This window comes from Apteryx mantelli, chromosome 12 (assembly GCF_036417845.1).
Source record: "Apteryx mantelli isolate bAptMan1 chromosome 12, bAptMan1.hap1, whole genome shotgun sequence".
NCBI lineage: Eukaryota > Metazoa > Chordata > Aves > Apterygiformes > Apterygidae > Apteryx > Apteryx mantelli.
The window spans coordinates 15,329,492-15,351,211 of record NC_089989.1 but is presented as its reverse complement, the minus strand read 5'-3'; the positions used below and the strand labels follow the sequence as shown (position 1 = coordinate 15,351,211).

Genomic DNA, 21,720 nt, shown 5'->3' with positions numbered 1-21,720 from the left:
GCAAAACGGAGAGGGAGAGCAAACAGCACATGCACCTCGCGGTCCGGGCTGAAACAGCAGCAACTTCCCTTCCAGGAAGGAGCAGGAACGGCTGCCAGCCCTTCCCCGGGTCCCAAAGGGCGTGCAGGAGACAGCGGCCAGGACTTAGCTGAACGCCTCCACGTGCTAAAACAGCCAAGGAGGGACGCGGTCCCGCACGGGCTTGCTGTCCCTGCCCCCGAACGAGAAACACCTCTACCATTGGGTATTTCTAGGTCTTTTGCCTTCAGTTTTCCTTCTTCGCGCAAGGATGCCGAGCGCGGGAGCTCGCACGGGGGATTAGGGGGCCTTCGCTGGCAGCTTCGCAGCGCGTCAGAGGCCATTAGCAGAGGCCGGGCGCCGCGGGGGGCGCAGGCAGGGATCACAGACTGCCTGCGGTTTCCCTCTGAAGCAACACGGCGACTTCGGTCCCACCGTGGCTCGGTGCGGGGGGGCTCGGGCCCCTGCGGTTTAGCCTCCACCTCGATCCTGGCGGGCGCGCTGGCCCCGCGGCTTAACCACAGGTGCCGACGGCAGGCCACACGCGTACCCCTTATCACCGCCGCGGTTTCCGGTCCGACACAGAAATCGCAATTTCGGCAGCGCAGGGGGGAAGCGGGCACAAACTCCTCAGACGGCTCCGTCCCCTTGCGCTCGCCCGCGGGCCGGGACCAAATCCAGGCGGATCCCACCGAGGAGACCGGCGGCGGGGGGGGGGTCCGTGGCGAGCCCCGGCGAGCCCGGGCCCCGGCGGTACTTACACGTTGTGGAGGACGCACCAGCCGCAGTGGGGGTCCCGGGAGCCCAGGCACAGCTCGCAGCTCTCGTACTGCTCGCAGCTCTCCACCGGCACTCGCGTCACCTGCGGGAAAACGGGGAGTGAGCGGGGGGACGTGCCAGCTTGTTGCAGCCCCTGCTGCCCTACAAGGAGCCGAACGGGGCTGAGGAGAGGGGTGCAAAGAGGACGGGCCTCTAGCCTGGATGGGGGAAGGACACAACACACCAGCGAGGAGGGGAACAGGCATACGGAGAGGTTCAGGCAAGGCCCTGCTCGAGGACGACGAGCTGGGCAGGCACGGGGAGCCCTTCCTGCACTTTAACCTCCGTCCGCGCTCTCCAGAGTGAGGTCCATGTCTAGAAGACCCAAGGGCAAGGGCTACCAGCTCGGCCCTCCAACACCCAACCCACCGGGAAGGCGACGCAGGGAGCTCAGGGACATCCTGCCCCAGCTCCCCCGCAAGGCAAGGGCACCTCCTGTCCCCCCCAAAGCCCTGCGGGTGCCCTGGACCTGAGTGCCACCAGCTCTGCCACCGGCAGGGACATCCCAGGCCACAGCACATGAAGGCCCCATGATGCCTGAACCCCAAGCTGACTTTTGCCCCAAAAAAGCTCTTTCGGTCACTGGGTCTTCACAGATCTGGGAAGCTCAGCAAACAGGCTGCAACGGTGCAGCCCCCACACCAGCTCCCGCTGCCTCCTGCGCGCCCCTGCAGCTAACAGCCGGCCCAGCTCCGAAAGGGTTGCAATTTCTTTATTAATTGCTCCTCCAGATTTGATTAAAATCCCCTCGTTCCTCTAGCCCTTCGAGCTCCGTTACAACTGTTCGTTTAATTACTTTCCACCAGCACTCTGATAACACCAAGCCGCAGTATGGGAGAGAGCTGCTTTTATTAAGGAGAGGGGAAGAGAAGAGGGGGACGGAGGGGGGGGGGGGGGATTGTGGGAAGCCGGGAAGTGGTCTGCATCGTCGGCCGAGAGGAAGGGCAAGGGAGAGAGGGGCCACCAGGAGTGCCGGCCGCCAGCCACCCCCGGCACGTGCAGCTCCGAGCACCGCCACGACGCTCGCCCTGCCCAGCACGCGCAGCCGGGGTCGCAGCCCACTGCCGGGCTCAGACCAAAGGGACGCGGCCGATCCAGCGCCCGGGAGCTCGCACCAGTGTCGCACAGAGCAAAGCGCCAGCTCTGCCGGGCACCGCGGCACGCGCTGTCCCGGCTGTGCTAACACGCAGGCTGTGCGCCGCCTCAGGTCCCAAAGCCAGCTGTTTCACACAGCAGATGGCTGCGTAGCCTGGGGACAGAAAGCAGAACAGGGTACGGGGAGGATAAAAGCCCAGGAAGAGCCCCCTGCTCAGCCAATGTGACTGCGCAGGCAAGGCCCTCGCTGCGTGCCTCAGTTTCCCCATCGCTCCCACACGATGGGTGCAGAGAGGGCAGGATTCACTCGCTAACGTTTGCAAACTTCTCTTCCGAAAGCTAAAACGATCACTGCAACCACAGAAAAGGGACCAGCTCTCAGCCCGGGGCACCTGCCCTCCCTCCTGCCAGCTCAGCAGGGGATGGGCTCAGCACGATATCTACAGGGCTCAGATAAGGCTGGCCAATCAGTACCCTCCAGTCTGCATACTAACGAGGACACCTGTAGTGTTCCCATGTGTTTGTCCCTCACATTGCCCTGGGCCCACAAGCAAACGGTGGCAAGTGGAGGAGGCAGGAGGCTGGAGCAGATCCTCCCCGGCAAACCCTGCACAGGCAACTGCTGGGTCTCAGCTCCTGAAGTGGCTTTTGGCGGAAAAATCCAATCCAGCTTGGCATAATCCCCTCTCTAGCACTGACTGAACAAATTTTTGTGCTCAACATCTCCCCCATGGAGAGGAGGCTCAGCTGGCCTGGCCAGGAGAAACAGCCCAGGACAGCTATACAGAGGGCAGGTTAGCCAGCCACAGCTTCCCAGATTTCACCCTGCTCCTTCCCATCTACATGTCCCCAGCCTCAGCCTCAGCCTCTTCCTGGGGAACGTCCCTCATCTTAACAGCCAGAGACCTGTGCCCAACCCAGCTTGCCTGCTGAGCAAGATGCTCAAACCTAGGAGGTCCTGGCCAGCCTTGGCAGAGCAGCAGGCTCAAGAAGGGCCGTTTCAGGGAGGGTTCAGTTGCAACGCACTCCAAACCCCACGCTGTTAGCTACTGAAGAGGACGAAAGAAGTTGGAGACAGCAGTGGATGCAGTGCTGGGAGACCCCTCTCCGAGCTGGGTGGCACAGCATTGCCATACTAATGAACTTTGGAGCCTCTCAATTCCAAACCAAATTTCTGCCTCACCTGGAAAGCCTCAGGTTTCCTCCAGCAGACCAGAAACCAGAAACAGGAACTGGGAGAAGGAGGGAAAAGGTTCTGCTCTCCCCTCGGGGTTGTCTAGACAAATCAAAGGCCCTGTTCCAGCATCCTTCTCCCTTCCAAACCCCTGGGCCAGGGGCCAAGAGATCTCTTGCATTCCAAGTTCAACCACAGTCCCACCTGCGCACACCTCACCCAGGGAGACAGACAAACGGAGACGCTGCAAGACGGAGGCACACTCGCGCACAGCCCAGCCGCACTGCCCCAGGCAGAGAAGATGGGTTTAAGAACAGCTGCCTCGAAACATGGCCAGCTCTGGAGCCCGTCAGGCCCTGGCCACCCCACTGCATCTGGGCGCAGTCCCCACGGCAGGCTGGGCAGGTGAAGCACGCTGCCGAAGCGGGCGATGCCGTGCTGCAAATGTCAGGGGCAGCGACGAGCATCTGATGTGACTGTGATTGAGAGCGAGCTACAGAGACATTCCCAAAGTTTCCTGGACAAGAATAATTCGCCTGCAGCAAAGCTGCCCCAAAAGAAAGACTGGGGAACTGGGGTTATAATAAACCAGAGGACTGGTGATAGGGGCATGGAAACACACTGTCAGGTCCACCGCTCCCTAGAGAACAAGTGGGGACCTGCCATGGTTGGTCTCTGGCTTCCTCCTCCTCCGCAACCAGGAGGGATGTGAGAAGGAGACATGACCAGACTGAGGCCAGGGTTTGACCATACAGTCAATCCAGCTTGACGACTCCTAATACCGGATCCAAAAAATGCCACTGCCTCTTGACACAAAGTGCAGACACAGCATGAACCCACTTCACCCGTTCCAACGTGTTCACAACCCTTTGATGGATTAACTCGTACCAGCAGGTTCTCCGGCAGGTCCGGGATCATGCATCCTCTCATAAAGCCAACTAAAACTTCTTATTGTGAGCCCTGGCTAAGCTGCCAGGATGGCAATTGCGTGCCCAGGCCTGATCTGGATCAGATTTGTACCTCCGGTTGGTGCAGCATTAGTGACGGCGGAGGCAGGGGCCGAGGCGCGCATGCAGGGATTTGGGGGCACCCCCGCCACTTAGCCTCTCCGCTTACTCGCGAGCTGCCCCGGGTGGTTAAGCCATCTCATTCCTTACCCTGTGCCAAGCAGCTCAGGCTGCTCTCCTATCCGCTCATCACAAGCCTCACTTAAAATGCCAGGCGTGCCGACTCCAGCCTGCCTGGAGTCACGTCCCCTCCTCTCCCAAGGCAGAAAAGCATCTGCCCCGGAAGAGAAAAAGCTGTTCAGAGCGAGGGGATCCTGCTAACCTGCAAGATGCCTGCTCGCCCGCCAACAGGAGGCCACGGCCGGAGCGGAGAGGTGGTTTATGGCCAGCCCGGCTCCTCTGGCCCCCCCTCGCAGCAGGAAACCAGCTCTCCACAGCAGCTAACTGGAAGAAGGGTCAGACAGCCCTTAAATCCCGGGGGAAGAGGGATTTCGAGCAGCTGCTGCTAACAATTAACGCCTGGGGCACAGGACCACAGCAAGGAGAGCAGCAGCGGTGCCACGTCCCCGAGCTGGTGCCTTCAGGCAGTATTTTTGCACGGGGGAACTGGAACAACCCGCCCCAAAGCTGCAGACGGCTCCTGGGGAAACGCAGCCCCAGGCGCACACGGCTGGGGTGAAAGGGGCCAGGGCAGAGGTTTTTCAGTGCCGCGCGGCTCGCCACGGCCAGCTGGAAGAGCCGCATGGAGCGGCAGCCTGGGGAGCCGTGTCAGCATCTTGCCCGCCCTTCACAGCCGTTCGGGAACGGCAGGCGAGTGACCTTCTAGCAGGACTGATGGGGCCCCAGGAGAGACACCGATGGATCAGAGGGAAAGAGCAGCCCCTGCGGGGACTGACAGCAGGGCGAAGGCAGCGCTGGGGAGAGACAGGCAGTGCGTCTGGGTAGCAGCAAAATCAGGCAGCTCAGCTGGAAATAGGTGGTTGGTGGGGGGCAAGTGACAGAACATGGGGCGAGGGGGTGGCTTCGGGGACAGCACCCACCTCTGTGCACCCCTGCCTCGCACCTTCCTCGCACACGCTGCAGCAAAGCTCGGGAGCACGGTGCTCTCAGCCCAGACTCAGAGACCCTGCCGCAGACAAGCCAAGCCCTGCCCAGCGAGCGAGCGAGCAAGTCCCAGCCCTGATGGTCACTTTGTCCCCCCCCTCCTTAGAAAAGAGGGGCTGGAGAGTCGTGCTGAGCTGCAGGCCTGGGGCTGAGAACTGACAGACTCATCTCCTGCCAGTCCAGTTCGCAGCAGGAGAGGCAGGCCACTCTCCCTGCCCCTGCAGCGTGAGGAGCAGCCCGGGGTGCAGGAAGCACGCATGGGGAAAGCATGTGAACATAAATGCTCGTGCGCACTCGCAGACGTGATGCATGCAGACACACAAGCTCGTGCAGCGCCAAGTCCTCGCATCAAGCCATGGTACAAAGTGCCCAGGCTAAGAGCGCTCTTCTCTGGGCTGCTCAGCCACGCCGGCTGCTTCCACTCGCTCCCAGGCAGCCGCTGACCTCAGAAAGAAAAGGCCAGATGCCCTCCAGGGAGCTGCCCAAAAAATTTCCGCAGCGCACAGGACAGGCACAGCTGGGACTGCAAACTGGGCGACCAAGTCGGAAGAGCCCAATGTCACTCCCGCGTCACCTCGCTCATTCGGCAGCCCTGCTCGAAGCCGGGCTGGGGAGCTGCCCGACCGCATCCCCACGCTTGGGGTGGCTCAGGTCTGGCACCCAGCCCTACCCCTTACCTGTTTCTCCGTCATGGCATAGATGTGCTGGCGGTCGGGGCTCAGCACCAGGTCTCGCAGGATGGAGCTGCCCTCGTGGGCCACGACGTTTTCATACTGCAGCGCTTGGTGCTTCCTATCAGCCGGCAGGTCCACGAGGATCTGCACAGAAAGGAGAGGGGGTTAGTAACGGACTCGCAGCTCGCCCCGTGCCCCATCAGGGATGCTGTCCCACCGCCGCTCACTGGCGGGGCAATGTCGTGGCCATTGCAACACACCAAAGCAGCAGAGACTTTGTACACATCCTCATGCTTTGCAGAAAACCTCAGTCGCAATGTTTTCTTCTCCACTGTCCATGCTCCCCTGCATGCATTTGTCCCCTCCGTTCCCACATTCACACTTGGTCGTGGGCACTGCACCCACCCATGCCCCGCTCTGTGCTGCCCTGGTTTCCCCACGGCCACCCCACATTTTCTGCTGCTCATCTCCAAAGTCCCTTCAACTAGCAGTGCAGCATGGAGGAGCCCACAGCTTGCAGCAAAACGGCAAATCCAGTCTTGCCATGGCTGTAAGGAAAGAGGCTCGTGCAGTGCGCCGGTAGAGAGCCCTGTCCAGGCAGGACACTGCAGTGCACACAGGCAGAGCTCGCGTCTCCCTGTCCACCAAAGGAAACGCTTGGGCTCATAACTGGGGAAGTCAAGAGGGTTTCAAGGAAGCTGAGGGTCAACAGAGGTTCAGCAAGTGCCTTTGCTTCCTGAGCAGGAACGTGGCAAATGCTCTAATCCCCTTATGGCTCACGATTATGTTCAAGCTCTTCCTAAGTACACCGTTTTTGCACTACCGGCAATAACCACATCAGGAGACACCACGGGGCTGGAGTCACCCCCCGAGGAGGAGCCAAACTCAGCAGCACTTCTTGTCATAACCTGATCGCGAGCGAGAGACGCTTCCCACTAATGCAATTGCACGCGAAGCCCCTGGACTTGGGCAGCCTCCAGCATGGGGCGGCCTCAAGGAAGACAGCGCCCGAGAAGCGGGTCAGGTCGGGCCGGAGGAGCAGAGCCCTGCCCTCGTCCATCCAGCCGCTCCCAGGGCCCAGCACCTCGCAGCCTCGTCAAACCCTTTCTGCCCTCCCAAGCCACCTTCCCCCAGCGCTCTGGCAGCCCGGTTTCCCTCCTGCAATAAATAGACGCCAGCATTTGCATAGTTCCCAATCAGGAGGATACGGGGCTGGGAAAGCAGGATCCCGGTGTGCAGCTGATTAGCATGGAAATGTATGCGGCTCACAAACAAACTGGGGCCCGTTTAATTAGAGCAGCGCCTTTGATTCACCGCCAGCCTCCTGCATGCACCAGCCCCGGATTATTTTTAGGCCGTTTTACAAAACAAATGTATTTAATTAAGAAAGAGACCCGTGAGCAACCAGAGAGCGGTGAGCCCTTGGCAGCAGCAAGCAAAGGGGCTGCCCTCTCCCAGCGGGATGCAGGGACGGGGGTTGCAGGGCCAGGTATAGCTCCTTGGATTCCACGGCCCAGCCCGGGGCCGGGGGACGCTATTGCAATGCGCTCCCTGCACCCGGGAGCACACCAGCCTCTGCGGCGGTCACACGCGTGGTTCCCCCGGCTGGAGCAGCAGTCTGGTTCGGCTGCGCTGCATCCCAGCCCAGGAGCATCCGCCCGCCCGCCGACGTGGATACCAGCTCCCTCCCTCGCTATGGCAACGTGACAAACGCACCTTTCCAACCCTTTTATGGGCCATAGCTGCGGCGTAGAAGGATCAATATAGTTTTACCCTGGTTTTAAAATAGATCTATGGGTGGATGTCGCGCTTGGCAGTAATTTTTAACTAGCGGGGTAATTTCCCCATTACATTATTGCACTGTGCAGTGCTGGGAAAGAGAAAGAGATGTATAAAAAAAACAACAGACATGAAGCACTTCCAGTTAATTTGAGGCTCCAGGAAGAACCTAAAAATAATCACTGTAGTCAAAGAGGGCTGGAGCCAAGCCGTAAAACATCAGGGTACGCTCAGAGGGGGCAAAGGGCCACCCCCAGATGTGCACACACGTGAACCCTCCTCTCCAACACCTGGCACCTCTTCTCCCAAAAAAGATGCTCAAGGACAGCAAATAAGCAGCAGTTGGGGTCCAGGGAAATGAAATTTGAAAGACCTGAAAATTAAGTTGCTTCTTGATTGGCCAATGGGCAGGACAAGGAGAGAGTTTTGGAGGCCGAGAGGTTTGTTCGCGGTAGGCAAACCTGCCCGTGCCGTTCCTCCCCGGCCCCGCGAGACCGCCAGGTCCAGCTCCTCGCGCCAGATTACTGCAGGGACCCGCGTCCCTGTGGGCGGAGGTGCGAACCGCCGCAGTTAGGGGCTTTCCAATGGGATTAGCCTGATGGGAACCTGCCTGTCCCAGGTCGCACGAATGGGACGGGCTGTTGGGGACCGTAACACGGTGGTTTCCTCCAGGCCCGCGCATCCTGTGCGGAATATGCCACCGCCCTCTCGCCGACAGCTCGGATAAATGAGCTTCCCTTCACCCTCTCCCCACACATACGCTTCCCACCTGCCAGGTATGGGGGTATTTAGGGGGTAGGGGAAGGGGGAGAGGATGTGATTTAATCAGAGCAGCCACCCTCGGAAACGTGCTTCTTCCTGCCCACCCCACTCCCTTCCCACCCAGGGGAAAAAACATTTACCAAAAAAAAAAAAAAAAAACTATTAACCTTTCTCCTCATCCTGACACTGATATAATTACCCAATACTAATAATTACTCGCACTAATTTCTCGCTCAGAATTCCTGCCCTCGTTCTGCCTGCCTCGTGCGAGTTCGGTCGAGCCGGCTGCAAGAAGGCTGCAGGCAGCAGCTTTAATACGCTCCTTCCTGCGAGGGGGCTGGAAGCAGCCCCAAGGGAGAGGCCGGGCCTCCCTGCTCCTCCGGGCTGTGCTGAGATGGAGGAAGCAGGAGCAATGTATGCTATCCCCTTTCAGCCCCACTCCCCACCGTGGGCAGCAGCAGCAGTGTGATAAATCCCCAGGAAAGGGATAACTTCTACCTGCTGCAGCAAATGTGAGGTGCAGAGAAGGAAAGGGTCGTCCTGCTGGGGAGCAAGAGGAAGGAGGCCAGAGGACATCCCTTTCCGGTTACACAAACGTTCACCTATGTGTCACAGGAGCTGCACCAGGAGTTGCAAGGCATGAGGCATTTGGGGCAACAAAGCCAGAGACCAAGCTGAGCTGACCTAGAGCCCAGCAAGACCCTTTTAGCCATGCACATGGGCTCCCCATCCAGCGCAATATCTCTTTGCAAGTTGCAAACCCCCCCCCCCCAAGTCCCCATCCTGGTTTGCTCCCAGGTGAGAAGAGGTGCAGAGGAAATGCCCTCCATCCCTAGGAAGAAGCCAGCAGTCACCTTTGCTCAGCAATGATCTGTGCTAGGGGGAACTGGTATCACAACCGTCATGGTCACTCAGTCATCAGCACGAGTGATTCACACGCTTGGGAGACAAAACTGGATGGGAACAAATCACACCCACGCGGTTTGGTCTGGGTCGACTCCTTATCAATGCAACCAAGGCCGTGAGCAGAGCTCCTCCTCCTCTGCTGTCCCAGCTCTCCCTTTTCTCTGCAACAACCCTGGCAGGCTGGGCACCTAACTGAGGCTGGGATTTTTCCAGTCCACTTGCCAATGAGGTGCAGCGGCACCCTACAGAAATGAGAAGAGCACCCCTTCTTGCCACAGAAGTTGGGCTGCTGTCTCATCATGCAAATGGAGGAGACTAGAGGCAAGAAATTACAAGTTAGTTGCTTAAGGAAATCACCTTAAAACAAAGCTGAAGGCTGCTCTGCAAGAAATAGAGGTGCATGCTGTTCCCACAGTGGCAGAAGCAACGAGAACCCATTCCACCTTCTGTGCAAGCTTAATTTGGGGGAGCACAGAGCAAAATTTCACTTTGAAATGAGAGGATTTGAAAAACTGATCCGCAAGAAGCCAAGCAGCCTGACAGAGGGAGTGCAATGCCATGAGGTGCAAAGGCATCTCAGCTTCACAGGAGGTTCCCCCCCTCCCAGGTCAGCCATGGAGAAACCCTGGGAATGATCAGGGAAAGGATCACAGGCGACATGGCCCGGAGACGGTAAACGCTTTGCCCTCCCTGCACACTCTCCCTCCGGGCATCCCAGTGTACACCGCACACAGCACACCATGGCCGGGCAGAGACAAATTCCTCCACCTTCCCCCAGCTTTTCCAGCCCAGGGAAAGGAGGCCCAGATAGGGGTCATGCCAACAGTTGACAGAAATGCTCCCAGCTCCCCACGCCATGCCCTAACCCCGCCACAAGCATGCCTCCTGCTCTCCCCGGGGAGGGAGCAAGGCAGCTGTGAGCTGAGCTGGCTCCGTGCGGGAAGCCACGTCTGGCAAGGTTACCTCCAGGCAGAGGAGCCAGAGTTTAAGAGACGGGGACATCCCTAAAACCTAATACACGGATCACGGTGTATTCTCATGGCCCTGCTTCCCCTCGCCCCACACGCATCCACTCCTTGCATCAGCTCACGGCCCTTCCCCTTGCGTGAGCCCATAGGAACCAGGAACTTTTACTGCTGAGGCAGGAAAAGGCAGCAGGACCCAGCCAGCGAAAGTACAACCGAGCAACAACTGCAGCCCAGCACGAGCGTGCAGGTGGCTCCTGCAAGTAAGATGACCCTTGGGGGAGAGACAAATCCATAAGGGCAGTGCTAAGCCAGCCACTTTACTCCTGGCAAAGATGAGGAGTGTAAGCAGTGCTAGAGGGGAGAGAGAAATGGATATCCTACGATCCTGATAGCATTTGCAGCTGGAGTTTCTCTGGGTAACAAGATCTCTTCTTGCATGGTGCATATGCTACACATGGGAGGAAACGCCTTCTCTCAGACCACTCCAGTGTGGGATTATGCTCATGGCAACTACAGGAGAAGCAGGGAAAGGAGGTGTGATATGGAACGAGAGGGCCCAGGGGACTGATATGCCCTGGTGTCATACTACAGCAGTTCCTGCATCCTATGTTGGCTCTCCAATTACAGCCCATTTATACTTTTCAGGCTCCAGGACAGACCAGCACATAAATGCTGAGAAAGCTGGGGAAGAAAGACCTCCTAGCAGCCAGTCCTTCAATACAAATCCACAGCTCCCCAGCCTCTTGCATTAGCTGCACATACAGGTGACAGCATAACCGACCCCACACAGCCGGTGGCACATTTCCCAGGGAAAGTAGTGAATTAGGGGAGATGGGGAGCGGACCTATGAGCTGCTCTCAACCAGACACGGGCTTAAGGTTTGGCCCCAGCCATTTGAGTCCAAGCACTTTCCCAGTTCAAAGCTTCCCTGCAATAACATGAGGGCCACGTCAAGGTGCACTGAAGGGTGCAACCCAGGCACAGCATAGCTGGGGCATCCAGGGAGTCATAAGTCTGAAGAACCACAGCAGGAGGAGCCCAGTTGTGACCCTATGGCAAAAAAGGCCATTCCCCACACTGGAGACACCCCTGGGACATGCAGTTGTAACTGCTGATGTTTCTGCCCTGCAGCCCACTCAGCCCAATGACACACGTCCAAGCACTGGTGCAAAAAGATTCAGGCATAGGATTATCAGAAAGAGTCTATGAGCTTTGCAGAGGTTTCTTAAGGCTTCAGGACAAGGTACAAGAGTGTCTTAGAGTTGCCTGGCAGTAGCAGTCACTGCAGTTCCAGGGGATGCTCCTTTCCTAGCTGGAAAAAGTGTTTTCCATCCCACATAGCTACTGCTATTTTGGAGGAGAACAACAAAAATCACATCACCCTGCTCAGAATCAGGCAGTGGTGTAGGGCCGCAGCAGGTCAACAGCATAGACCAGTTTAGCTATCTTCTGCCTTGAGTCAGATGCTCCCCTGCAAACCTCAGGCCTCCTTTACAAAGCATGTTGCCGGAGCATCCAAAAGCTTCTGCTAGGACCTGGGCATCCCCATGTGAGTGCTAGTGAACAGCCTCTGCGCTGAAGAGCTTACAGCTTGACAGAAGACAAGACACCAATCACGAATGGAGAAAGCCAGTCAAGGTTGGAGGAGAAAGGACTAGAATTAGGTTACAGGCTTGTACTCACAGACGAAAATTCAATTGTGGGAGGGAGAAAGGTTCATCAGATGTGTTTCAAAGGCAAAATTTACTTCACTTAGCTGACCTTAACTTTCTCATCTGTTTCTAGATGCTTTTCTTCCTCCCAGCCCACATGACTTGCTCCCCATCCCGCATGACTCCAAGAGACCTGAAATCAGCTTGAGAGCCAAGGGGAAGTGAAAGCATCAGAGGGCAGAGAAAACATATTACAGAGAGACAGTTCCCTCCATTGCAGTGTGTTTGCCCCCCTCAGCAAGATGCCTTCCAGGCTGGCCCAGGTGAGAAGGCACTCCCCATTTCAAGAGATGCTCATAATCAGCTTTGTTAGCTCTAAACCGACTGTCATTTGTCAAACTGATAAGGGGAAAACCTATCAACATACTTACAGGCATCAGCAATGGGCACAAATTGGAAGTGAGAACCTGTCCAGGCCTGCGCTTTGGAAAGGCGCATGCCGAGATGAATGAACAGCAGCAGCCGTGACCAGCCAAGCCCTAGCTGCCGTCAGCTGGCGGCCACCCAGCGCTGGCAGTGGGTCTGGAGGAGGAATGCAGCGGACGACAGGGCTTTACAGCTCGGCCCAGGCAAGGGCACGCCAGGTGGTGAGGGGAAAACCACAGCTGGAGAGGGAAAGCGGCTGCAAACATGCCAAAGCTGTTTTCGGATTTAGTGTGCACTGGCAGGAGCCTCGCTGGGGTCCGGGCTCCAGGCAAGGAAGCGTTGCTGGCAGCAAGCGGTCAGGGCGCACAGAGACTGTCATCAAGGGATGATCTGGTCTCACCCGCGTTCCTACACAGGGGCCTTTTGTAAGCCCCCCACCGGGAAGACGTGTCTCCTTACGCAGCCATCCCTCTGCAGGGCTCTTCCATCCCAGGCTATCTCCCCCACCATCTGGGCTTTCAAGCCCTCATCCTTGGTCCCCAGCAGTACCCCGCGGACCCCTCCTCTTGGCACGAGAAGTGCTCAGCGAGGCTTTGTACTCTTATCTGTACATGGCTGTGATTAATTCTCAGTGGCTGGCAGTAGCTACAAGAGGAGGGCGCTTTCGCCCGCCTGCCACACTTCAAAGGCAGGGACTTATCTGCCTGAAACACACTTTGCAGCCTTTTCACGGGGACCCTTTCCAGTTCCACGGGGCTCGCATCGCGCTGACAAGCAACACGAAAGAAGGGCTTATTTATGGGAGTGCATTTCAAAGCCTCCCCCTTTCCCTCCCCAAAGCTCCCATTCGGCCATGCTCAGCACCGACACTTGCTGGGGGAGACAGCGAGTCACAGGTCCCTTGCAAATCCCCAATGGACAACCTAGCACTGCTGCTCCAACCAAGCCCTGGGAGATGTCCACCAGGGATGAAGGCTGGTCAGAGGGATGAGACAGGGCTCACAAACCAGGCTGCAAGGGAAAGGGTGCTGGATCGAGGTGAAGACAGAGCTCTCCCTGTCCCACCACCCTTGCCAACGTCCCGGCTCCCTCCCGCCCATATCCTCTTCCTGGCCACCAGCGACAGCAGCTCTGCAGCATGGCCCTAGCTGGGATAAGGAACAAGCTTTGGTCACTACTGATCTGAACAAGAGCTGTCCCTCGAGGTGAAAAATATCTCCGCCTCCTTTGCAATCACCAGATCCAGCTCCATCACTCACAACGGGAGGTGGGGACCCACGTGTCCCTGCTTTCGGTATATGTCCTCCGCACCAGAGCACATATGGACACGTGTAGGGCAGAGCCCAGCCCCAGGACTGAAGCTTTTCCCTCTCCGCAGTGAAACTTGGCCTGGGCCAGCTCAGCTGAGTGCTCATGCCTGGAGCCGGGGGCACAAACAGGACCCAGTGGACCCAACACTCTGCACACCGCAGGGCCTCTGTGCCGCGGGAAACACCTCCCAGAGCCACTGCGGGAGCTGCTCAGCCCGGGGCACCCTGGGGCGGAGGCGCCAGCGGCCAGCAGCATCGTGCAATGCCGCGCAGGAGCGCTGATGGCAGGAAAGGAGCCATCGTGCAGCCAGGTGGGGGGAGCAGACCCCACAGCGGAGCCAGCCGGCACCGGGTCACCCCCCCCCCCCCCCCCCCGTGGCCAGCGCCCAGCCAGGGCCCCCAGGAGAGCGGCAGCTGCCGTCCTCGCAGCTGTCTCCGGTTTCCAAAGGGGGCCGAGAGCTTTAAAACGGGGTTCCTGCGCCAGCTCCTCTCCCCCTCCACCGGCCGCAGCAGCCCCCCTTCCCCAGCCTCCTCTTCCTCTTGCCCAGCCGATGTCGGCCAGCTGGAGAAGGCGGCCGGAGATGCCCCTTCCCCGCTCCGCTTGCCGAGCAGCGGCCCAGGCGGGGAGGGAGGCGGCGCGGTGCCGCGGCTGGGGGGCCGAAGCCAGCGCTGCCATCCGGCTGTCGAGCGGCGCGGGGCCGGCGAGCAGCTGCGGGGCCGCGTCAGCTGTCCTCGGGGGGCCGCAGGGACGGTGGAGCCCGGGCGGCGACGCCGGCGGGGGGAGGCTTTCGGGGGCGCATCTCCTAAGGGCTTGCTCCCGGGTGGCGACAGCAGGATCGCCCCAAGGGTGCTACCGCCATGCGAGCGGTTACGGGGTGGGAAAGCCCCTCCTGCAGGCCCGCTCCCCGGATGAGCCCGAGCCGGGCTCACCGCCAGCCCCTGCATCCCGGCGCAAACATCCCAGCTATGTGGAGCGGGCAGGGAGCCGGCCGTGCCGCGGGAGCCAGGCTACCCCGCTCCCCCCGGCCCGCCAGCCCTCCCCGGCGCCGGCTCCCGACAGCTGCCCCGCGCAGGAATGCATCCGCCCCGACGCGCGGCCGAAGGCGCCTGGTGGCCACGGGCCCCGCGGCCGGCCGGCTGCCGGGGCTCTCACCCAACGCGTGTGCCGGGGTTTCGGGTTTTTTTTCTTTCCCCTCTCTCATTTATTCACTTCACTTCCCTCACTCGCTTCGGCCAAGGTCTCAAATGCCATATCCCTAAATACAAGTACTGCTACACCCCGACCACATACAGCGCAGGAGAAAAAACGACTGCAAAACTGGTCTGCAAAATTACCTATTCCTGGGGAAGCCAACAGCTCTGAGGCTGCAAGCGGGTATTCGGGGGTATTTAGCACATACTCCTGCAAGGGAAGGCTGTCCAGCGGAGCGGGAGGCGCTGATTTGCCCCTCCAGGCTGCTCACAGAGGAGGAGAGATCTCCAGGCAGGCGGCCCGGAGCAGACCTCAGCATCCAGCCCTCGCGCAGGGCTGAGACGCTCTTTCCTCATCAATAATATACCGAGGAAAGGGGGTGAGATAAGCTGTCTACTTTCATTCAGGGAAATTCGTTCATTTAGTAAAGATTAATATAAGCAAAGTTTTCGTCCCAGGCCCTACATCGCCGTGAGCTGGAGAATATTGGAACTTTAATTATATCAGTATAATAAAGCAAAAAACAGGGAGATACTCAGTCTAAATCAATGCTCATAACAGCAACAAACTCTAACAACTCGCCAACGCTGACAGATATGACGCTGGTTAATCTAACCGGCTTTGAAGCGCACGTTATTACGGGGCCTGCGGTGCTTTATCGGCACGGTGGGCGAGCAGCAGCCCGGCGCTGCCCCGGCACCGACGGCTCCACGTGCCACAGCCGCAACACGTGCGCAGCACCCTGATGTTTGCAGCCCTGCAACGTCCTCCCGGACCTTGAGCCTCGGTCGGTGCCTCAGCCCGTTTCAACACCAAGGAGGACATGGATTGGGGCTGATGTGCCCTTTTTCTTCTGCCTTTTCCTCATGATCAGCACCCAGAGGACTGAAGCGCCCGCGAGCCGAGCTGGCTTTGGGGAGCTGAGCAGACCAGCTCCAATCCTGTTCCTCACCAGACCCCACCACCCAACAAGCACTGGCGACCCCAGCACAGCGGGGTTTAACACTGGCTCTTCTCCACCCTCCCATGGTGCACCCACAGACCCAGTGGTGGGGAAAGCATAAATGCAAAATAAGATGTGCCAGCAGTAACCTCCCAGTGTGATCGGGGCAGCCCCCCCAGCGCCAGGGGATGCTCATCTCCACTTGTATGATGGGTGCCAGCTGCCAGGACACCCCTGAGTTTTAGCACTTTGAGAAGGTGATTGAAAAAATCCCTTTTCCCTGGGGTGACACTACTGAGAGAACGGGGTATCTGCTTCTGCTGGGCTTGCTCCTCATGTCCAAGGGAGCAAACTGGTCACTTCACTTGTCTGCGCCTCAGTGGGTAGAGAGGGATTATAACATGATTTACCCACTTGGGGGAAGTCCTCAAACATCAGGGCAACCAAGAGAGCTGTCACCTTGACCAGACCCCTGCACAGCAGCCTCCCGAGGGGAGCAACGGCTGGGGACCAACCAGGCCTGCCAAAACTGCTCCGTGAGCAGCGGGACAGAGAAGCACAGCCCAGCACAGATCTTAACTGCCCTCGGCAGAAATAAAAGGTTGGTGGGAATCATCATCAGTCAGAGCAGTCCAGCCCCCCGGCTCTCCAAGACAAGGTCCCAGGACGGAGGAGCCAACTGAGCCCCTCTCCAGACACCTCCTTGCCCGGACACTTGCCGGCAACACAGCTCACGGTCCTCGCTCATGGGAACTGTCGGGGTGGCGGCAGAGCAACCCGCACGGCGTCTCCCCGTTAGCAACCCCACCTCCGCCACCCGCTCCTCCCCAGCCCGACAGCTGCTCCCACGGTCTCGAGCCATTGATTTCTCAGCTTTGCCCTTCAAAACTCTCCTGGCTCGGCGCCCGGTTTGTATCGTCTAGTTACTCAGGAGCAAAATATCTCTATTATTATTGCAATTATTTCCCAATCAGCATCGCTCAGGGCTGATTCGGTCAGAGGAGGGGGGGGCCCTGACAAGCAAATCCATGCACAGCCTTCACCCTTGGGGCTGCTGGGGACCCGACGGGAGCCCCCGTGTAGCAAAGGGAAGGGCGGGCAGAGGAAGGGGGATGCCTCCCCGCTACCAGCGCCGCAGCCCCGGCAGGCAGCAGGCACGTGACCCTCCACCTCGGAACTTTGGCCTCTGTCACCCCTTGGCCGAGCAACAGCAACGCGATGCACCTGGGCACGGAGCCCGCACACCACGCGGCGCCTGGCCCCGCGCATCTTCGCTGGCTTCCCGTGGCACCTTGAATGCGACTCAAGGGCTTTATCTCCAAGGCACTTCACAGCTAAAGAAAAGCGACTGGAGCTCCCGGATAAAGATGCAAGTCAACAGCCTCGCTCCGGCGTGACAGGTCTCTCCAGCAAGGGTGACACTCAGCCGTGCAAGAGCAAGGACGTCCCCGGGGCACAGCAGCGGCTGGGGAGCCAAAACCCTGAGGAGGGGGCAAGGATCAGCACAAACCCACCGCTCCAGCAGCGCCGCGCTCGTACCTGGCCGTGCCCGCTCCGGCATCGTCAGACAAATAACTATCCCGACGCACATCCAACAGAAACCCCCTCTCGGCGCTAGACGCTCCCCTGCGCACACGGCGCTCCCCCGGGAGGAGAGCACACACGGGGTGAAAGTGTCGCACCGCTTCCTGAGCCGCAGCGAGGCAGGAGGGACGTGTACGGTCCAGGTAATACACGGAGAAGGAAGTTCGGCCTTGCAAAAAGGAGGGTAACCGCAGATAAAGTACAGGGCAAAACAGATCGGCACTTTTTTGCTACTTTCATTTGTTCCTCTCTCTACATAGGAAGATGCCCTGGGTGACAGTGGTGGTGAAGGACAGAGCATATCACAAAAATAAAGATTTTTTTTCTTCTGTTTATCAACTGTTGTAGGAATTCAAAGTTTAGCTGTCCTGTTTCCCAGGGGACGCTGGCCTGACTGAAGCTGTGACAATGTGACATCAGATCCTGCAGGAGCCGGACTGCGCGTGACCAACACGCGGCTCCTGAAAGCTCAGAGCTAATACCTAAAGGTCCAAGAGAGGTCTCTGGGAAGAAAGCTCTCATGTTAAGGATTCAGTGTCCAGCGGCCGCGGGACGGGGGAAGGCAGGCTCCTGGAGTTGGAATGCCGCCAGCGATCAGCTGATCTTTCCTCGCCCTTCAACTCCAGGAAAACAGCTATTTCCCTCCTGGTCCCTACTGCAACAAAGCAGCAAGAGAGAAGCTGCCGGGGGACAAGGAAGGGGCCGGCCGCTCTCCGCAGAGAGGAGCTAGCGGCCGGGAAAGCCCCGCAGCATCCCCAGCGGCTGCGGAGGGACAGACCCCCGGGAGCGCTTGCTTCGCGGCTCGGCTGCGGGCAGCCAGGGTATCGCCGGCGGGTCTGGGCCCTGCTCGCCTGCCGGAGGACAGGGCTGGAGCCCTCCTGCCGCCTCTGACCCCAGCGCTTTGCAAAACCGGTGCCACGGAGAGACCGAATGCTAAGCCTGCGTTTCAGAGGGGCCATCTCTGAAACAGCCTACGCCTGTGGTTCCCGGTGCGCTCGTGACGGCCGTGGCTGGGAGAGGGGCCAGCGATCCCCCTCTAACCCCCGCTCCTGGCTTCCCCCATCCCGCCTCTCCCACATCCCGACCTTGCGGAGGAGAGGAGCGTGCCCAGGTTCCCAGAGCAGCCCACGTTGAGGATGTGGCACTCAAATCTGGGCGCTTCTCTGATTGCAACCAGGTGGGCAGCACCGGCCAGATGTGCCAGATGTGCCACCCCTCCTGGGCTGCCTCCCAATGAAAGAGCCTCCTGCTTAACTCCTTGCAGCCCAAACCTCCCCGCCCAGGGCGAAGGCACGGCTTTGCTGCGGCGGAGGGGACTGCGCAAAGCTCGTATGGCCCGCGTGAATTATTTGCACGGGGGAAAAGGTATATCCCTGTTGTGCTGGCTCCGAGTTTCACTTCCTCTGGGCTTTTCCTTTTGTTTTATTTTATGTAGCCTAAGTATGACTCTGTGCCTAGAGAAGACATAACTACATGGTAAGCATCCAGAATGTCCGGTGATATCCACAGATCACCCCAAACAGCCGCCTTCCTGGGACTCCTTCCCCTTCATATTGAACAGACAGAGCGGGCTGTAAGCTGCAGGGAGGAATGCTGCACAAGGCACCATGGGTTGCAATCTAGACTTATTCATTCATCAGATTTCTCTCTGGAGTCCTACATTCAGGCAGCATAACCCCATGAACTCTAAAACCTTCCACAACCCTGTCTCAGCAGCTCCCAATTCATTCAGCTCCTGCCACGTAAGTGCAACAACCATTATTTCCAGAGTGTACAATCCGAAAGCCATTTGCTGCAGTAATATATTTCAGCAAAAGTATATAATGTGAACTAAATCCACTGCCCATTCACATCGGCCCGTGGAGAAGCACAACCCTGACTGTGCAAGGCAGATTCAGCTTCACCTATTTAATGCAGGCTTTGAACCCGTCCTACAGATCAGGCCTCTTGTTGCTGCTGCAGATCTGTGCTGTCCTGGCATTTTATCTCAATGGACAAATCATATCCAACTGTACAGGAGAAGCTGATAAGCAATAAATGTTTAGGGTCTAAATAACGCATGGCACGTTGACAACATTAAATATTAATATGCAGCAGGGGCAGCAGAACTGGACATACAGAATCTCTTATGACTTCAAAGACAAAATTATAGATTGCATAATGTATGCCTCACTTTCATGGGAAAGTAATCCATTACATGAGGAGAGAGTTGGAAAGTTAAAGCCACACTTTTTTTTTCTTCCTCTCCTTTAAATCAACATTTCAGCTATTGACATGCCACGATCAGAATTCCAGGATCTGCCTTTCCCCCCCCGAAAGGGTCCCTGCCCTCAAACACAAGCACCTCCAAGATTAGAGGAAAAAAATCTTTCGCTGCACCATGCTAGGTGTTCCTGATGATAAGATCCAGCTAAATCTGGCTTACGGCTGAGAGCAAAGGAAAGTGTGTGCAAATATTTTGCTTCAAAATGAACCCCGCCAACAGACACTCAAACCCTTCTCATCTCTCCACCTTGAGCTCTTAAACTGTTTGTTAAATTCCCTACTCTGACATTTTGTTTGCATTTTAAGGCTTTGTTCTAACACCCTAAACCTCTGGCCCTCCAGCAGCATATCTAACCCAAAGCACGCTCTGGAGAGCTGCATCCCTTGCTAGATTATACCCTTCACCGCAGCCCTATAAAGCCAATGAAAAGATGTGGGGCCACGGGGCTACAGCTCCCCATTGCGCAGAACTTGGAAGTGATGAAAAACACTTCTCTGCAGTGGGCTCTCCATTCAAAAATAGGATGAAAATTAGCCTCTTCAGTCTGTGGATAGGAGCAATTTCGAAGGAGAGATTGAGAAGATTTAAATATAGAGATTGCTTTCCCTAAGGATATTGCTTGAGATATTTAAGAGCTCAGGCTTTACATAGCACAGATATTCTCCGCACAGCACTCATACAGATTTCCTTTGGCACTAATGCAAAACTCCCCACTCCGCTTCTCCAGACAGCCCTCCCGTATTCAGCCTAATGGGGAAGCAGGACAACATCGGATAATGCAGAACGCATCGGTTAACGTGGGGCACACGCGCCCGCACGGCTCCGGGGGGAGCAAAGGCGGGTGCCGGCGGGCTGGAGCTGACCCCAGGCTCACCAGCACGGCAGACCGGCTGCGCCGACGAGCCCTGCTCGGCCCGAGCCAAATCGGCACAGCGAGGCCATGGTTGGCACCCCGCTCAGACAGACGGCCCGCAAGTAGTTACACGATTTAGGTAGTAACCCCTGCTATTTAGTGTCAATGCAACGGCAAGATGGAAAACTAAGAGCCTGCCTAACTCCCTCGTAAGCCTCCGGCACGCACAGTTGCTGCGCACGCAGCCAGCGTCGCAGCACGTGGGCTCGAGGACCGCTTTGTGCAAGCGTGGCTCTTGCTAAGTAAGACCAGAGCACATGCCACGTTCAAAAGCAAATTCTCAGAACAGCTTTGAGAAACACCTGCCACCATCTCCATCTCCCCACAACGGCAAAGGCTGCCAGGGGATCTCAAGCGGAAGCTGCCAGTCACTGCTACTTCCCGGCACGATGTCCAAGGAGCTGTTTCCAATAAGACACCAGAAATGCAGATTGGCACCTGACAGCTCGGCACTGGCGAGAGACGTGCAAACACGAAGCACGATCAACCCTTGCTGGCCTGAAGCTCCGGTGGAAACTCTCCCTCTCTCCCTCTCGCTCACACGCTTTCAACACTCGCACCCCGACGTCCCGAGCAGGCTCTCCTGACGGTTTCTCCCTTGTCAATCACTCGTCCCCGCGCGCGGCACGCCGGCGGGCACCGGCCACCCTCACCGGATGGGAAGATGGGGAAGACAGGAACGCGAGAGGGACCGGCAGGTTCCTCCCACACAAGGTGCTGGAGAGGTCTCGCTCAGCAAGGCAGCACCAGGTTAACACGCACGGTGACCCAAGGCGGGGAGAAAACTGAAATTCCTCCAAGCTGCTTTGTGAGATAGAGCTGGAAAGAGATGGAGCGGAGACAGGAGACGGGGCCAACACAGCCCCCAGTGAAACAGCGTGCTTCGTCCCGAGACCAAACCCTGGCAGAAACCCTCACAAGGCCTAAGGGTGCACCCGCCGCATGCCTGAACATCGGCGCTGTAGAGGGAGGCCAAGGGGTGGGAAATGATGTTAATTAAAGTTTTAATTACTGTAACCAAACGAGTAGTATAATTACTTTATTCTCCCAGAGACTTCAAACTGATTAAGCGTCACGTGCACAATCTTTGGGTTGATTTGATTTTTAATTAAACGTGCCGTCAAAGAT

At 57.8% G+C, this 21,720-nt stretch overlaps 1 protein-coding gene across 6 annotated transcripts in view; it reads right to left on the bottom strand.

Annotated features, from left to right (window-relative positions):
• PLXNA1 (plexin A1) overlaps positions 1–21,720 on the bottom strand; it is a 165,587-nt gene that overhangs the window by 83,350 nt on the left and 60,517 nt on the right. For all 6 annotated transcript variants that reach the window (XM_067303322.1, XM_067303325.1, XM_067303324.1 and 3 more), the window contains 2 exons: positions 5,895–6,035; positions 780–880 (listed from right to left, as the gene is read on the bottom strand). In XM_067303322.1, the coding sequence (XP_067159423.1) occupies positions 780–880; positions 5,895–6,035 (242 nt within the window). The remainder of the gene's footprint in view (positions 1–779; positions 881–5,894; positions 6,036–21,720) is intronic.